The 17,730-nt window shown below is 38.7% G+C and overlaps 1 protein-coding gene across 1 annotated transcript; it reads left to right on the plus strand.

The window, feature by feature from the left end:
- Window positions 1–1,174: 1,174 nt before the first annotated feature.
- rfx6 (regulatory factor X, 6) lies at window positions 1,175–16,104 on the plus strand. The gene is made up of 20 exons (XM_034121440.1): window positions 1,175–1,331; window positions 2,383–2,536; window positions 3,946–4,069; window positions 4,350–4,411; window positions 4,523–4,600; window positions 4,705–4,732; window positions 5,084–5,191; window positions 5,469–5,546; window positions 5,655–5,768; window positions 6,107–6,156; window positions 6,950–7,109; window positions 7,640–7,784; window positions 8,370–8,479; window positions 8,580–8,697; window positions 10,470–10,592; window positions 12,136–12,336; window positions 13,409–13,727; window positions 14,012–14,295; window positions 14,786–14,983; window positions 15,926–16,104. The coding sequence occupies exons 1-20, from the start codon at window positions 1,175–1,177 to the stop codon at window positions 16,102–16,104; spliced, it is 2,790 nt and encodes a 929-aa protein (XP_033977331.1).
- Window positions 16,105–17,730: the final 1,626 nt, after the last annotated feature.

Raw genomic sequence — 17,730 nt, forward strand, 5'->3', positions numbered from 1 at the left:
CACACAGACGACATCACAAGCGACACCTCTCAGGAATATTATTTTTCACAGCAAGATCTGATACCTGTCAGTATAATAATAATAATAATAATAATACATTATATTTTTATAGGGCTTTTCAAGGACTCAAAATCGCTTTACAATATAAGGGAAGGTTAGGGTGGGGGGTATAGGACTATCAAACTTGATCAACCGGCATGGATTGATGGGGGGTGGGCTATGAGTAGACAAGAGGAGAAGAGATGAGTTTTGAAAAGGGACTGGAATACTGTGAGGGTCTCAGAATAGCGGAGATCTTTGCATCCATATGTTCAAAACGTTTTTTTCAAAATGTAAAAAAAAATTCTAAAATTCTAAATAGTGAAAAATGTAATTTAAAATATTTCTAGTGTGAACCAAAATATAATACTAAATATTATACAAGTGATTTCTCTTAACCAAAATGGCATAAATGGCATAAAAACACATATTATTCTAATACGGGTCCTTTTTGACCCACTTATGGAAGAGTGTAGGGTCCAGTCACTCTAAGGGCATCTAAGGATTAACAATTAAAACAAACATTTGCTGGATCTAAAATAAAAACACATGTCTTTATTTTTCCTTTTATTTAAGCTGGTTAAAGTCTGAAAAAAGGCTCAAATTAACCTGTAAATATGTTAACATAATGACAATACTATCAATTTGTCTTATTATGTGAGTTAAAACAATCTAAATGACATGAAAGCAAAGTGGACAATTGTTTTTTTTACATGTCTAACTTTGCATAAAGAGCCAGCTGAGTGTGGGCGGCAGGATAGATGGATGGACAGATGGATGAGGGTTTTTCTGTTAATCATTCATCACCTGGATTAGCCCCAGGCTTCTGTAAATATGATGAATGCATCCACGGCTTCATTAGCTCTGCCTTCCCACAGCACGGCTTCATTAGTCTCAGGTTCTGCCAGCTTGTCAGGTTGTTTTTACTTTGATTTAGTTTCAAAACTGGGACATAAAATGCTGGACGTCGTGATATTTTTAGTCTTTTCCTGGAATTGTGTGAAGTTGGGATTGTCAAGCAGAGTTTAATGATTCACAGTCACATGAGCTGCAGTGGACTTTTTTATTTACATCAGGTTCTTCTTCTTTGTTTTTGGTTGATTTGTTGATCGACTTTTATTAATTTTATGTGACTATGCCGATGAAACGCAGCAGTGAGAGTTCAGACAGAGACGGAGTTTTTCTTATTCACTCTCTAACCAAGACTTTGTGCAGCTCACCAGAAGAAACACACACAGACTTTCATGGACAGACGCTTTTTCATCAGGAGGAGGATTCTGGGATTAAATCAGGTGATTAAACAACTCTTAAACATTGCTGCTGGGAGCAAGTGGGGCGATTTGTTACTTATTTCCTATCCTCACAATCATATTCTCATATTTTCTTAAAATAATCTTTACTCATCAAAGACTTTAAAATGTGAATGTCTTGTGAAGGGACACAGATTGACCACATGATGGTGCAACAACAACAAGATCCCATTCATGTTCTTACATTTTAAACATTACAATAAGGTTTTAATGAAGACACAGAAACATTAGGACAGATATTACTTATAAGAGCAATCGAATAGATTACTGAGTTTTAATAAGTAAAGAAATATGGTCCCGTATAATCATCATAATCATGTCAAATTGAATATGTATGATTTAGGACTCAATTTCAATTAAACAAAACTAGATTGAAATAGTTTGAAAATGTTTTAACTAAAACAATCACCAGGTTAATACAAATCTGAATACAAATCTAGCTGATACATAAATACTAAGAATGGTCAAATTAACCTGTAAACATGCAAATATAATGATAACATGAAATACATTTTGTGGCTCAACACAATTCAATTATTTTAGAGGGTAGCCAAAATAACACCATTAAAGAAGAAGCATTTCTACTCTCTTTTTAAATATGATATGTGATATGGAAACATCAGTATCTGTGTGAATAATACTGAAAAAAGTCAAGTTGTGTAAGAAAATTAAGGTCCTGATTTCTCTCTAATCAATTCATGTTTTCCCCCAAATGTTATATAGTTAAAAAGCTGTCCTCATGGTCCTGTTTTCCTACATCTTTTGACAAAAACACATTGAAGTACACACAGTATTTTTACATTATTACATGTCACTTGTTAGACGTTTTTATCCAAAGCGACTTACGTACTCAATACTGTGGACAATCCCCACAGGAGCAATTTGGGGTGTCTTGCCCAGGGACACAACGACATGCTGACTGCAGTGGGGTTTGAACCTGTGACCCCCTGATTCGAAAATCAACGCACAATCCACTGCGCCACACACCTCCTATATCTCTCCACGTACTATATTTGTCCGTGTGTTTCCTCAGAAGCAGAGGACAGTAACGAGACGCCGTCCTCAGAGGAAGACCAGGACCTGCTGGACTTTAACCCGGACATCAAACAGAGCATCTCGTCCTCCAGGAAAACCATCAGTCAGATCATCAAAGACAAGAAGAAGCAGACACAACTCACCCTGCAGTGGTAGGTGACACAGCGACTCAGAAACTGCTCGTCAGCATCGATTTACATCACAGAAACCTTTCCTTCCTTCATCTTACAAGAGATGGAAGAAAACGATAATAAAATCAACCCCATGTGACATCATGAAATTACTTTTGATGAATGGCATAAAAACTCACAAGTGAAAACTTAAAACTCAACAAAAAGGGTCATTTTTTTTTAACACTTTTGAAGATATTTCCACACAGATTTCTAAAACTGCTCTTCCTATATCTATATCTTCTTATCTTTTTATATATATATAAGTTTTTCAAGATTCCGTAGTTGTTTCCGGTTCTTAAACTGAACTAAAATGACAACCTTTATCGACTTTTTCCCATTTTAGTCGTATGTTTTCCACCAGAATATTATTTTATATAACATCCCTAGGTTGGAGTTTTGCCTGTTCAGTACATCTGAGTCCAATGTGCTCTAATTATTTTATGTTTGTATGTTTTTTCCTCTAACATATCAAAGATTCAAAGATTCTAATATTATTATTTTCATATGCACAATAGCTACAGTGTCCTCCAATAGGGCAATATACAAGACTTAAAGGTCCCATGTCATGGCCATTTCTACTGATCATAATTCCATTGTTGAGGTCTACTAAAATAAATGTATATTGTGCAATTTTCCAAACTCACATTGGTTTCTCATACAGCATCTCTGTAAAGTATGTGTATTCACTCTCTGTCCTAAACGGCTTGTTGGAGCTCACCCCCCCCCCCCCTCCCTGTGAGCCCAGTGGCCGTCTGCGAGACAGCGAGACACAGCGAAACTCAGCCTGGGCACACACACACCCGCAGCCTGGCTGGGAGTTTGTGTGTGTGCCCAGGCTGAGTTCCGTGGTGTCTCGCTGTCTCGCCGACCCCACACCAGTGAGCCAGCTCACAGTGTCCCGCTCCTCGCAGCAGCGAGCCTCGCAACGTCCCGCCGAGTGTGTGTGTGTGTGTGAGGAAGTCCGCGGATTGGTCCAAACGTAACGGCTCCACGGACGTAATAGCACTATATGCGAAATACGTCACTATACCCAAGAAGTAAACAATGGAAAAAGAGAAATCTCCAACGAGGCGTTCTGGGGCAGCATAGACAGGTCTTTTCTGTGTTAGAGTTTTACTCGCTACAGGGTGTACTTTGAGGGTTTGTGACTCTGCAGACCGTTTACATGCAGAAAAACCTACATAACACACAAGGGGACGGGTAATAACCAGAAAAGCATGACATGGGACCTTTAAGACATAAATAGTGCAAGTGACACAATGGTGCAAGTAAAATGCAGGATTTAGAGGTGGGTTCTGTTTACTGGTTTTACCTTTTCTGTAAGTATGTGTATCTCTTATATATATATATCTTATAAAGTTTAATATCTAACTGATGTGTGTATACAGGCTGGAGGAGAATTACATCGTGTGTGAAGGAGTGTGTCTGCCTCGATGCATCCTCTACGCTCACTACCTGGACTTCTGCAGGAAGGAGAAACTAGAGCCGGCCTGCGCTGCTACGTTTGGAAAGGTGTGTGAGTGTTTGCACAGAAGAAACAGACCTTATTTGGCCAAAATGTCCTCTTTAAAATCAGAACAAAACGAATCTGAATAATGTGCAAAAGCTCAAATACACACAAGTGCTTTCAGTTGAATTAAACAGTTTGATTTTGTGTTTCCCGTTGCGATTAGAATAAGAGTTATTCCACAACCCAAGAAGTACTTTGTGTTGTAAACATTACATATTTATAATCATCATTATAAGTGTACTTTACATTTTGATTTATTAATTGATATCCTTTTATCATCAGACGATCCGACAGAAGTTTCCTCTTCTAACAACGAGAAGACTTGGCACCAGAGGACACTCCAAGTAAATGCAAAATGTCACTTTTAGCCTCGATGTCTTATATCTTTTATGCACAGAAAGCTCTTATGCCTCCTATAGCTCCAACATGTTGTCTAATACGTTTGCCTTATACAGATACCATTACTATGGAATTGGCATCAAAGAGAGCAGCGCTTACTATCACTCTGTGTATTCAGGAAAAGGTTTGACCAGGTAAGATCTTATTTCTTTACATGCAGCTCTACGATGTTTAAAGATCTCAATGTCAAAGCATGATATATTTAAAACAAATCAAACCTGTTTCTCTTCTAATGCAGATTTTCCGGGAGCAAGCTCAAGAACGAGGTGAGTGAAAGTTATAAAGAACAACTCAAAAGCGTGCAGATTTTTTGCTGCCCTCTGGTTGAAGGTTTGTCAAAGCGTTCCTGTGTTATATTTCTCCGGCAGTAAACAAAATACACACAAATATAAATTATCTATTTTGAGGACATCTTTCCCAAACAATAGTCTTTTCAATCATCCAAAAAAATGTAGTTTTACACATATATCTAGTATTTTAATTGTGGACATTAGGTGACAGTTCGTCAGCAAAACAGACGTACTGATTTTTCTATGTTGTTAATTTGCTCTTTAAATAAAATAAATAGCGTAAAGATGACAACATAGGACACAATCTCATGTCGTTGTTTCTTTCAGGGAGGTTTCACCAGGAAATATTCTTTGAGCTCAAAAACTGGAACGTTGCTTCCCGACTTCCCCAACGCTCAGCATCTCCTCCTGCAGGGAAACATCTCCAGAGAAAAGGTTCGTGATAGATATCAATTCATTTCCACATATTCTGAATTTCAAATTGCTATAACAAACAAGAAGCTTGTCAGTGTTTATCTACATGTTGCATGGCAGAGAACTGACTTTCAGATGGGGGAACAACACGTTAAAACTAAACTGTTACATTTGCTTAATCTTCAATCAAAAGGTGCTTGATGAACTGTAAACACAATTGAGTTCACAGAAGCTGGAGGGCTGTAACTGACTTGTTTCTGATGTACTTTAAAGTCATATCTTCATTGTTTCTCTGCAGGTGGACACTCTGATCATGATGTATAAAACACACTGCCAGTGCATCCTGGACAACGCCATTAATGTCAACTTTGAGGAGGTGATAGTTACACCATCACCATCACATGAGAGCATTCGGCGGTTCCTGGCACAACCGTTTAACATCCTCTCAAACTAGATTGAACTATTCGTAATGTTTTTGTTTCAGATCCAGAACTTTCTGCTGCATTTCTGGCAGGGCATGCCCGACCACCTGCTGCCGCTGCTGGAGAACCCGGTTATAGTCGACATCTTCTGCGTCTGTGACTCCATCCTCTATAAGGTTGATACAAAAATACTGTTTCCAATTTTTATTTGTGTGCAGGTCCAGGTTGTAGTATCATTTACAAAAGATTCACACTTTCAGTTAAACAAATAGTTAATTGTGAAGTTTGCTTATTCGGTTTACCAGTTTGAGAGACTTTCTTTTGTTTTTGTTTTAAGCCAACCAGCAAGTTGTATTTATAACCATTTACTTTGGGCAGCTGGACACTTACATCTAGCTGTCTTGCTGCGTTTGTTTTATTCATTGGGATAAACTTTATGAATGATATGAATGAGGATCTTCTCCTCTCAACTCCCGAACAGTGAAAACTCTAACAATGTTTTCTATTTTCTCAGGTTTTAACAGATGTTCTGATTCCAGCTACAATGCAGGAGATGCCTGAGAGGTTTGTTACCTTAATGCATTATTGTCGAATAAGTTCCTGGTGCTAAAAAGTAAAAAACACATTTCTTAAAGCCCTTTCCTGTCCTGGAATATCGCACATGTTTGAATTCAGTTTTCCTTTTTGACAGTAAGCTTAAAGGTGGGGTAGGTAATTCACTTCAGAAACACGTTTTGTTATATTCCATGGAATGCTCTTAACATCCCGATAGCAATGAATACATTAAATGCTTTGACAATAAATACATACAAATATTTCATCTGTGGAAGCCGTAGTACTGTAAAAAGCACGACCAATCATCTGAGCCGGCCCGGCTAAAATAACTGGATGGCCTACCTGCCTGTCAGCCTTCCATCTGTGCACAAACTTATCTAGTGCCCTCATTGGTCATGTGCGCGTTCGTGTGTGTTGGAGGAGGGGCTCTGTAAGGAAGTCAGATTTTTTCCGGTTGTGTACTTTCAAAATCTAGCGCACTTGAGCTGGTTTCTCCAAAATTACATACCCCACCTTTAAGTTTGTGATGCCTTGATCTTCATTTTGGAGTTGTGTCAGTTGTTTCCATCATGCATGATACAATTTCACCAGATTTCTTAACTGTTGACTAAACTACAACTGCATTTTGTTGTTTGTTAGCCTGTGTGTGACAATAGCTTATCCTAAATGATTGAATCCTTAAGGTTGTGGGTTTTAAACAAAGTCCAGTCCAACCCAAAATAAGTCATTTTTGTAACTACGACGAAGCTCTAATTCATACACTGGGAATAGAAAACTGATCTGTGTAAATGTTGTTTTTCAGTCTGTTGGCAGATATCCGCAACTTTGCCAAACACTGGGAGCACTGGCTGGCCTCCTCCCTGGAAAACCTCCCAGAATGCCTTGCAGCAAAGAAGCTCCCCATAGCACGCCACTTTGTTTCCTCTCTGAAGAGACAGACATCTTTCTTACACCTGGCACAGGTACGACCTTTACTGAAGGACAGGAAGTACATTTACTCAAGTATTCTTGTTATTTGAGGTACTTCATGCCATTTTCTATTTCTACTCACCTACAATTGGAAGGAAACATTTTGTACTTGAACATTTGATGATTTATTTAGTTAATTTGGAATTTTCTGGCTTTTTTCTTAACGTCCCTTCTTTATAATGCTGCTACTTGATTTTATTTGATTTTATTAAGTGAGCTTAGCTCTATATGTAATGTTAGTCTGTTAATCCAACTCTATTTTTGCCTTGCCTGCAATGTACAGTACCTTTGCTGTAAGACTGTAAATGTCTCCCCTCTGGGACTAATAAAGGATTTCTGATTCATCTGCATTAGGTACTAATATTTGACTTCATTTAGCTGATCACTTACATTTAGCTTAGTAACAATCTCATTGCAGAAGTTTTTTTTACAGTGTGGTATTTTCCTTTTACTTCCACTACTGCTGAAGGACTCAGATTACATAATACTGTAATGATATGGGATTATAACATGTCTTTTCCAGATAGCCCGTCCGGCGCTGTTCGACCAGGCTGTGGTGACCAGCATGGTGCTGGACATCGATAACGTGGATCTGAGCAGCATCAGCTCTCAGCCTCTGCTCAGCATCAACACATCTGGAGACCAGGACCCCGACATCTACTCTGAGTGTAAGACCAGGAAGAATCAAGATTCAAGATTTCAAAGATTCAAAGGTTTTATTGTCATATGCACAAAGCTACAGTGTAGAAATGGCTTTTCAATTATTCTGACCTGAGCTCCTCCAACAATGCAACATATAGAATACAATACAAAATAAAAAGTAGTGCAAAAAGTCTACATATTATACATGTCAATAGAATATGATATGTACAAGAACAGAACATGAAATTAGGGAGGCTGTGGCGCAGTGGGTTAGTGTGTTGGTGTTCGGATCAGGGGGTCACAGGTTCAAACCCCACTGCAGTCAGCATGTCGTTGTGTCCCTGAGACACTTCACCCCAAATTGCTCCTGTGGGGATTGTCCACAGTATTGAGTATGTAAGTCGCTTTGGATAAAAGCGTCTAACATGTAATGTAATATAAGTTAAGACAAAATTAAATACGGTTAAATCAGATTAGATTTTTTACTTTGTTGACTGTAAACATTTCTCTGTTTTAAAGAAACAACCAACAGCTGTTTCCGCTGCTCTAAAGCTAACAAGCATTTGTTGTGTTATTAATAAAGCAACTTCTTCTTGTTTTTTTTACTCCAGACGACTCCATCACCGTCTTCCAGGAGCTGAAGGAGCTGCTGAGGAAGAACGCCACGGTGGAGTCCTTCATCGAGTGGCTGGACTCTGTGGTGGAGCATAAAGTCATCAAGGTAACAGCTGTTCCCTCTGACGCTGTGTTTGTCCTGCAAAATGTCCCGTTGTACAACAAAGCAATCTTTTTATTTTCTGTCCTTCTGTGTCTCTGATCAGCCCGGGAAGCAGAGCGGTCGCTCGGTGAAGAAGCGAGCGCAGGACTTCCTCCTCAGGTGGAGCTTCTTTGGAGCCAGAGTGATGCACAACCTCACGCTCAACAACGCCTCCAGCTTCGGTACGAACAGATTCAAAAGTTACACATTCTTGACACCTTTACAGAAGACACAAGAGTGCAAGGATATTGTACAAATATTTGTTTCCTCAACACACACACACACACACACACACACACACACACACACACACACACACACACACACACACACACACACACACCACACACACACACACACACACACACCACACACAAACACACACACACACACACACACACACACACACACACACAAACACAAGGCTAATACAAACCAGCTCAGAGCAGATTGCTACAATAGCGTCATAAATTGTAATGGCCAGACTCGCCTTGATTAAACAAAGTCTTATCTACGGGTCGCGTGCTTTCTGTTCAAACACACGCACTCACACTCTCTCTCTCACACACACACAAATGGACACACACAGAGAACGTGAATCAACACTAACCATTTGGTCTGAAGATTCCCGGTGGAGCTCAAACACACACAGAAGGTTTTAAGACCAAGCAAAGAGCAGCTTGATCCTAAAGGTCACTCTGTGGATAAAGAAGAACATACAGTGAGGTGTTCAAATGTCTCAGGACATTTTATATGATGAGGTCTGCACAATTTAGGTCTTTATTAAGATCCCTATGAGCACTAGCATGAGCAATGGCTAGTTAAAAGTATTTAATTTAAGATTCCCTATTGTTTATTTTGGGTTTTCCTTTTTCCTGTAGCGTGTTTGAAAGGTGTGTGTGCATGTAAATGGTCTGCAAAGGCTAACATCCAAAGGTTGTGTAGCATATCGACATCACTACGTATCACCTGCGTTTCTATTGGCTAGTGCTTCAACACATTGTACGTTATAGAGAGGCGAAGTCCCTCCCTTTCCGGGGGACCTCCATGGGACCTTATTTTGGAAAAAGTATGTATTGAAGTCAATGGGGAGAGAAAGATTATCTTTCGACCCCGTTTGAATTGTGCCACGAATTACACATATGATGTTTGTCAATTTAAAAGATAATTTTGCAAGTCAAAAAAATACAAATGTGTCGTAAAACTGTGAAGTAACACTTTTTTTGGTGTGAAACCGCTCAATGAACTACATCTCCCGTCTCGCACCACACACCAAGACTGCCGTCACGTTGGCACATTTCACTTCTTTCTTTCAGAATGAGGCGGAAAGTATTAAAAGAGGTGAAAATCACTCCAAGTCTGGGCATGTTGAGAGCTGTACATACACACAAGGGGAGTTAGTCGGTTCATAAGAGACAGCATGCAGGACCGGGGTTCTGGGATTTGTAGTCTTTCTAGTTGCGTATTTTTCATAGTCTTATATTTCAACAGTTTTACGACAAACTGTGACTTTTTTGACTTGGAAATAATTTTTTTAAGATTGACAAACATCATATGTGTAATTCTTGGCACAATTCAAACGGGATCGAGAGATACGTTTTCTCTCTCCATTGACTTCAATACATAATTTTTTCTAAATAAGGTCCCATGGGGCGGAAGTAGAAGGGCGGGACTTCGCCTCTCTATAGGCTAAGGGGCAGGACATCTCTAAGCGGTCGACCAATCACAACAGAGCTAACCAATCAGAGCAGACTGGGCTCTGGTTTCAGACAGAGGGTGAAAAGAGGTGCTGCAGCACAGACAGTATGAGACAAATAAAGAGCTTTTTGAACATTAAAGCATGGAGACATGTCCCAGTAGAGACACTAAATAACATAACTTGAATCATGCTGCCCCAATGTGGAATTAGAAAGTCTTACATTACATTTGGGTTTAATTCTGTGTTTTCTCACAGGCTCCTTCCATCTGATCCGGATGCTGTTGGATGAATACATCCTGCTGGCTCTGGAGACTCAGTTCAACAACGACAAGGAGCAGGACCTGCAGAACCTGCTGGACAAATACATGAAAAATGCAGGTATCAGATATAAAAATAAGGTCTACAGTCTTCTGTCTGTTTTTCTTTTATCATCAAAGACATAGTAAAAGGAAAGTCCACATAACTCTGAATTACAGATGTTTTCTTTGTGGGATAATTATATAGACACATTTTCATTTAACCTCTTAAGCACGGCGGTCCCCCCATTGGACCCCTCCCACCGTTTTGTTTTCGAGATAATGTCTCAGGGTTTCTTAACATTTATGAAACTATTAATGTGTAGCACCAGATTAACGGGAAGAATCTCAGCTAACTGAAGATATGAACCATTTTTACCAAAACAAAACACAAGTCTCATGTCTAAATGACCCCTGAGCGAAAAAAATTCTAACGCACTGCGGCACACAATTCAAGATAAAGATACCCTTATTACTTATCGTAGCTGCACATACAATATAGCCTATTAAAGCTGAGACTCCACTGATTATTTACGTATAGTATCATCACTGAGCGATCCGAACTTGTGACAGGGGAAGCAAACACAGACATCACAACACGTACCTTTACGGAGCTTTTACGGCAGATCGTCTCACCGTAGCTGTCAATTAGGTCAAAAGACGTGTTCAATGGCATTAAAACGAAAAACAAAAATGCTACAACTGTTGATCCATAGGTTGATAATGTACCTGTGCCTTTGAAGAAATTATTTATAATCCATAATTCCATTTTTTATGTAAAAATCGGAGCGGAAAAGTTAGCTGCTAATGGTAGCCACCAGAGTGTATGCAGCTTCCGGTTTTGGTAACGCGTCACTCTCACTCCTTATTTGATAACGTTTTGGTGTGTATATAACTTTCCCTCGATTCCATTGGCTCTAGCGGTTATAAAGAGATTTCATTCATCAAAATCGAGCAAGGGGGGCCAGAGATAGGTCAAATCCACCCAAATGACCCCAGAAGTGTTTTTTTTTGGCTAAATCTCTCTAAAAAGGTCAAATATTACTTGTTTTGAATCAATCTTGATACAGGGTACTTATTATATGTTGTACTTTGGATTCCTAAAGCATTTAGTCTACTAACCCATCATCCAAGGGTAGTTTGCACTATAAGTAAAAAAGAATTTTTGGACGGACACTATAATTTACAGTTTTTTACTATGTAAAATCTGAATTTTCTTTAAATAAAAAATATCTATATTGATTCTGACTTTTCTACATCCAACTCACAGGTTTATCATTACTTTGAGAAAAAAGATTATTAATTTAACCCTTTTAGAAGGGAAGATATGGTCATTTGTTCTGGGAATGTCATTTTCGAGCCTGAGACCTGAAAAACAGGCTCAGGGCTTAAGAGGTTAAAACATGTCATAATATGCTTTACAAAAAGGCAAAAAGCTAAGGAAATGTACAGTAAATAAAATCAAGGATCAATCAAATGCATACTTGTAAGGAATGAGTTGTCTTAAGAGTTTCAAAAGTGTTATTTTTAATAGAAGTATATATTTTAAAAATGAGTAAATACCCCAAATTATGGAGTTTAACCAGATTTTGTTGATGATGGGATGTTAACTTTGTCACTTTCAGATGCGAGTAAAGCAGCGTTCATTGCCTCTCCCAGTTCCTGCTTCCTAGCCAATCGCAACAAGGCCAGCGCTGCCATCGACCAATCGGTGAAGAATGAGTCTCTGGGAGAACACGCCTACATGTCTCTCTCCACCAATCAGCAGCAGAGTCTGGAAACAAGCGCCGTCATCTACCAGGAGACGGGTGGCTTTACTGTGTCAGGTAAAATACAAAATAATTTAACATTTCCTTTAAAGTAGATGAGAAAATATATCGTTTTTCACTGCCCAACAAAACATAATTATGAGCAGGTGCCTTTTAAGGAAATTACTTTTTTATGCACAAAGCAATGTTAACTTTCATCCTTCTAGTTTTCTAGTTCACAAGACGGGTTAATGTCAAAGAATGGTTTTCTAATATTTACTTTTTCTTATTTTGTGTATTAATTGGTCATTTTGTCAACAAATAATAATCCCAACAATGTCAGACTTTTTTCTGCCAGTCCTTTCACAATAAGTTTTGGGGGAAACATTTTGTATGATAGTTTTAAAACAAGCTATTCCTACCTTTTACCCCTTTTTACATTAAAGCCTTAATATGGACATGAGTTGTGAGCAGTTTACCCAAAAAACATTAAAGTTAAGGGCCTTTAAAACCATAATTATGAGCAAAAAGACGCTTAAATGCTGCGTATATCTGCAGAGAATAATTGATTAGCAGAGGTGGGAAGTAGTGGAGTACAAATACTTCGTTACTGTACTTAAGTACATTTTTACTTCTTACATTTTGAACACAAATACCTGTACTTTCTACTTCTCACATTTCCCAAACAGGCTGGTTCCTTTAGTTTGAATGTGTGTTTGGTGGCGTGATCATTATTATTTAGAGTCATTGCGTGCCTTTTGATTTGAACACGATCCGTGTATCCATCATTTCCTGGTCTTCTCTAAAGAAGAGGGACCAATGAAAACGTTGTCATGTTGCCGTTGTTCAGCATGGAAACATTCATTAGCTAACAATGACATTATTGTTCTATTAATATAAAGAGAGGTCAGGTACTCTTTAAAACAGCTGCTAGTTATGGGTACTTTTTACTGAAGTACATTTCAAAGCCCTCTTTACTTTCACTTGAGTAAAGAAGTTTAGTCAGTACTTCTACTTTTACCAGAGTATTTTTAAACACGAGTATCTGTACTTCTACTTGAGTAAAGGATGTGTGTACTTTTGCCATCTCTGTTGATTAGTGCAAAATCAAATAACCCAATCCTGTAATGTGACCACTTCCTGTCCGCAGGGGGTCAGATGGACTTCTCTCAGGTGAGCGGCCCCCTCATGACGCCCCCTATCTCTCCGGCAGCGTTAGTGCACCGAGGCTCCGTCATCAACCAGGGCCCGATGACAGGGAGGCCCCTACATACTTCCTCTTCCTCCTCTTCCTCCACCTGCGCCTCCTCCTCCTCTTCCTCCTGCCTCTCCTCCCTCAGCGCCATGACCCAGCCCGGCCCCTGCTCTTCTTACCCGGAGACCCTGTACCACTGCTTCCCTCAGACCAGCTCCAGCTACTTCCCTTCAACCGGGGCCTCCACGGGGGCAAACTACCAGACTGCACTCAGGTCAGCTTATATTATATGTATTTATTTCATGAAGTAGAAATAAAATAAAACAAAGAAACATGCATATACGTTGAATATGAAAATTCAATTCCAAATTCAATATTTAAAGTCTATTTTTTCTGTCAGAAATGTCTTTTTTTTTTTTTCTTTGATGACCTACTTTGAACTTGTATTGAAAGACAAGCTTCCTACTGCACTCTGTGGTGCAACTTCTTCTTGATCCAACGGTCAAATAAAATATGATTTGTTTGAGACTGAAACTTTATTTTTGCTCCGTGTTTCAGGCCTCAGACTCAGAGTCAGTGTCTGGCTTCGGTCCCGTCTCCCTCGCTCGCCTACCATCTCTCTCGGTACCAGAACTTCAGCGACCAGCAGCTGAGTAAAGACGTGTTCTTCCAGCCGTCCTCCAACAGCACCAGCTGCTCTCTGGGTTTCGGCTCTGGGGTTCGACCCGGCTACTCCTCAGGCTCAGAGGCAGCAGAACCAAGCCTGGACGCTCAGATGCTCGACTCTGCAGAGATCAGCTTTGTGGGCCAGGGCCAGACGTACTCTGCTGCAGGACACAGCGGTAAGGAGGGCATTGTGGGACTTAAAGGTCTCCTATCATGCACTTTGTGATGTCTTTGATACATAAACATGTGTCCCCGGTGTGTCGGGGAACTCACAAAGTGTCAGAAAATAAAACCCTCTCTCTTTTCCTCCGTACCCAAATCTCTAAAAACGGGGGAACAACGGAGCTGATCCAGATTTACTGCCGATATGACGTAATATCTGAAATGTAGGCTGGCTTTACACCCACGGCCCTATCAGAAACGTTGCTATCAGAATCAATACACGACGTGTTTTGGACGTAATATGGTCAGTGTTTACATTAGCATCGCTAACACTCAGAGCTAACCTGTACTGGAGAGCATGTGTGTGAAGAAGCAGGAAATAAAAAAAGGAACTCACCTTGAGGTATAACCGGCAAGAGAGAAAGCCTTTGAGCTCCATACTGTTTCAGAAATAATGTAAAAAAAAAAACGTAAACTAAATGCCAAACTTCCCTCCTGTTGCAGGTTACTATGGGAACAGTTACCTGGACAACCAGCGGATGAGCTCATTGGTGGATCAGCACGTGTCGGTGATCAGCACGGTGGGCAGCCTGCGGGCGTTCCCCTCGGCGTACTCTGACGTCCACGATCCTCTCAACATCCTGGACGAACCCGGGAGGAAAACTACGGGAGCGTACTTCATCGAGACTGAGACCGGAGCAGGTGAGGGTCTATTTCAGGAAATGCAAAGAAAATAAAAAGTTATAAATACATTTAATAACCGGAGAAGTAAATAAATACTAATAAAAAGTATTATTATTATTATAGTAATAGTACAAATATTATTGATAATAATAAATAATACTATTAAAAAATACTATTAAAAAATACTAATAAATACATTTAATTACAATAATAATAATAAAGTAATAATATTAATACTAATAATAACAATAATCATAACCATTATAGTAATAGTACAAACAATATTAATAATAATAACAAATACTAATACAAATAATAGTAAATACATGTAATTAAAATAATAATAATAATAAAGTAATAATAATAATAATAATTCATAAATCTCTCAAAATATCAAAAAGAAAAATAAGAAATGCACAAAATAATCAGAGAAGTAAATAATAATTATAACAATAATAATAATAATAATACAAACAAGAAATGTAATAATAATAGTAAAATAAATTATGGCAATAGTAAAACGTTTAATTTATGAGAGATTTGCATAACACTCAATACAATTAAAGTGAAAATGATCATAAAAGACACTGAAAATATACAAAACACAACATAATTTACACTTTAAAATCAAAAAGTTGTTTTGTAACTTTTAACTTTTATCCATGTATTTTTTCTTTTAATGTTTATTTTATTATCTTTTCTTTTTAATGACTGATTTTAAATGCCATTTTTAAAATGTCTTCCATTTTTGTAAAGCACTTTGAATTGCCTTGTGTTGAAAGGTGCTATATAAATAAACTTGCCTTGCCTTGCCTTGCCTTTGTATATTTTGAGTGTATAATATGTATTTTATTCTGCTTTATAAATGGACATTCATATATTAATAATACAACACATCCAACATGCGTTATTATAAAGCAAACACCTTGTTAAATACCGTTCTGTTCCCTCCTCCTGCAGATCATTCCCTCCCGTCTTCAGGATCTGCTCCCTGCATGTTTGGAGTCCCGTCTCCGTTCACCTCCCAGGATGCATTGCTCTCTCAGCAGCGTGTGCAGTCATCTTCAGATGTGCAGGACCTGGTGTCGTCGCTGCCTCCCATCAACACCGTCTTCATGGGAGCAGGGGGAGTACAATGACTGCAGGAAACACACACTACCTAACAAAACAACTACATCTGGATGTTTAAAATAAAATGGATCATAATAACATTTACCACAAATCACAGAAACATAAAGCCTTGTGCACGAAGATATACAAATATAAGATGATATTATTATTTACAGAGAAAAACCTTCATGACACCTGCCAATTATTTACATCTCCCACTGTGTTATGAACCAGAAAGAAAGGAGCAATATTTATTTGTATAAAAATGTGGAGTATTAATTTAAAAGCATACACATTATAACAATAGACATTATGATAAAGATATTTATAGCATCTCCTCAAATGTATTTTTCAATCTTTCAATTTTCCTTTGTTCCTATAAGACGCCATTGTTGTAAATAAACCTTTGTTAGTCAGAATGGTGTTCAATCTTTATTGACAAAACGACACAGCTTTAAAATAGCATTCAAAATAGCAGCAAACGTAACACATATTTGTATATTCAAATATGTGTACTTAGTGTCTCTACTTTAAAGAGTCCTCTCCTGCTGATGTTCAGGTGTATATCAGTATGTAGTGTCTCTACTTTAAAGAGTCCTCTCCTGCTGATGTTCAGGTGTATATCAGTATGTAGTGTCTCTACTTTAAAGAGTCCTCTCCTGCTGATGTTCAGGTGTATATCAGTATGTAGTGTCTCTACTTTAAAGAGTCCTCTCCTGCTGATGTTCAGGTGTATATCAGTATGTAGTGTCTCTACTTAAAGAGTCCTCTCCTGCTGATGTTCAGGTGTATATCAGTATGTAGTGTCTCTACTTTAAAGAGTCCTCTCCTGCTGATGTTCAGGTGTATATCAGTATGTAGTGTCTCTACTTTAAAGAGTCCTCTCCTGCTGATGTTCAGGTGTATATCAGTATGTAGTGTCTCTACTTTAAAGAGTCCTCTCCTGCTGATGTTCAGGTGTATATCAGTATGTAGTGTCTCTACTTGAAAGAGTCCTCTCCTGCTGATGTTCAGGTGTATATCAGTATGTAGTGTCTCTACTTTAAAGAGTCCTCTCCTGCTGATGTTCATGTGTATATCAGTATGTAGTGTCTCTACTTGAAAGAGTCCTTTCCTGCTGATGTTCAGGTGTATATCAGTATGTAGTGTCTCTACTTTAAAGAGTCCTCTCCTGCTGATGTTCAGGTGTATATCAGTATGTAGTGTCTCTACTTTAAAGAGTCCTCTCCTGCTGATGTTCAGGTGTATATCAGTGTGTAGTGTCTCTACTTTAAAGAGTCCTCTCCTGCTGATGTTCAGGTGTATATCAGTATGTAGTGTATCTACTTTAAAGAGTCCTCTCCTGCTGATGTTCAGTTGTATATCAGTATGTAGTGCCTCTACTTTAAAGAGTCCTCTCCTGCTGATGTTCAGTTGTATATCAGTATGTAGTGCCTCTACTTTAAAGAGTCCTCTCCTGCTGATGTTCAGGTGTATATCAGTATGTAGTGTCTCTACTTTAAAGAGTCCTCTCCTGCTGATGTTCAGGTGTATATCAGTATGTAGTGTATCTACTTTAAAGAGTCCTCTCCTGCTGATGTTCAGGTGTATATCAGTATGTAGTGTCTCTACTTTAAAGAGTCCTCTCCTGCTGATGTTCAGGTGTATATCAGTAT

This window comes from Trematomus bernacchii, unplaced genomic scaffold (assembly GCF_902827165.1).
Source record: "Trematomus bernacchii unplaced genomic scaffold, fTreBer1.1, whole genome shotgun sequence".
NCBI lineage: Eukaryota > Metazoa > Chordata > Actinopteri > Perciformes > Nototheniidae > Trematomus > Trematomus bernacchii.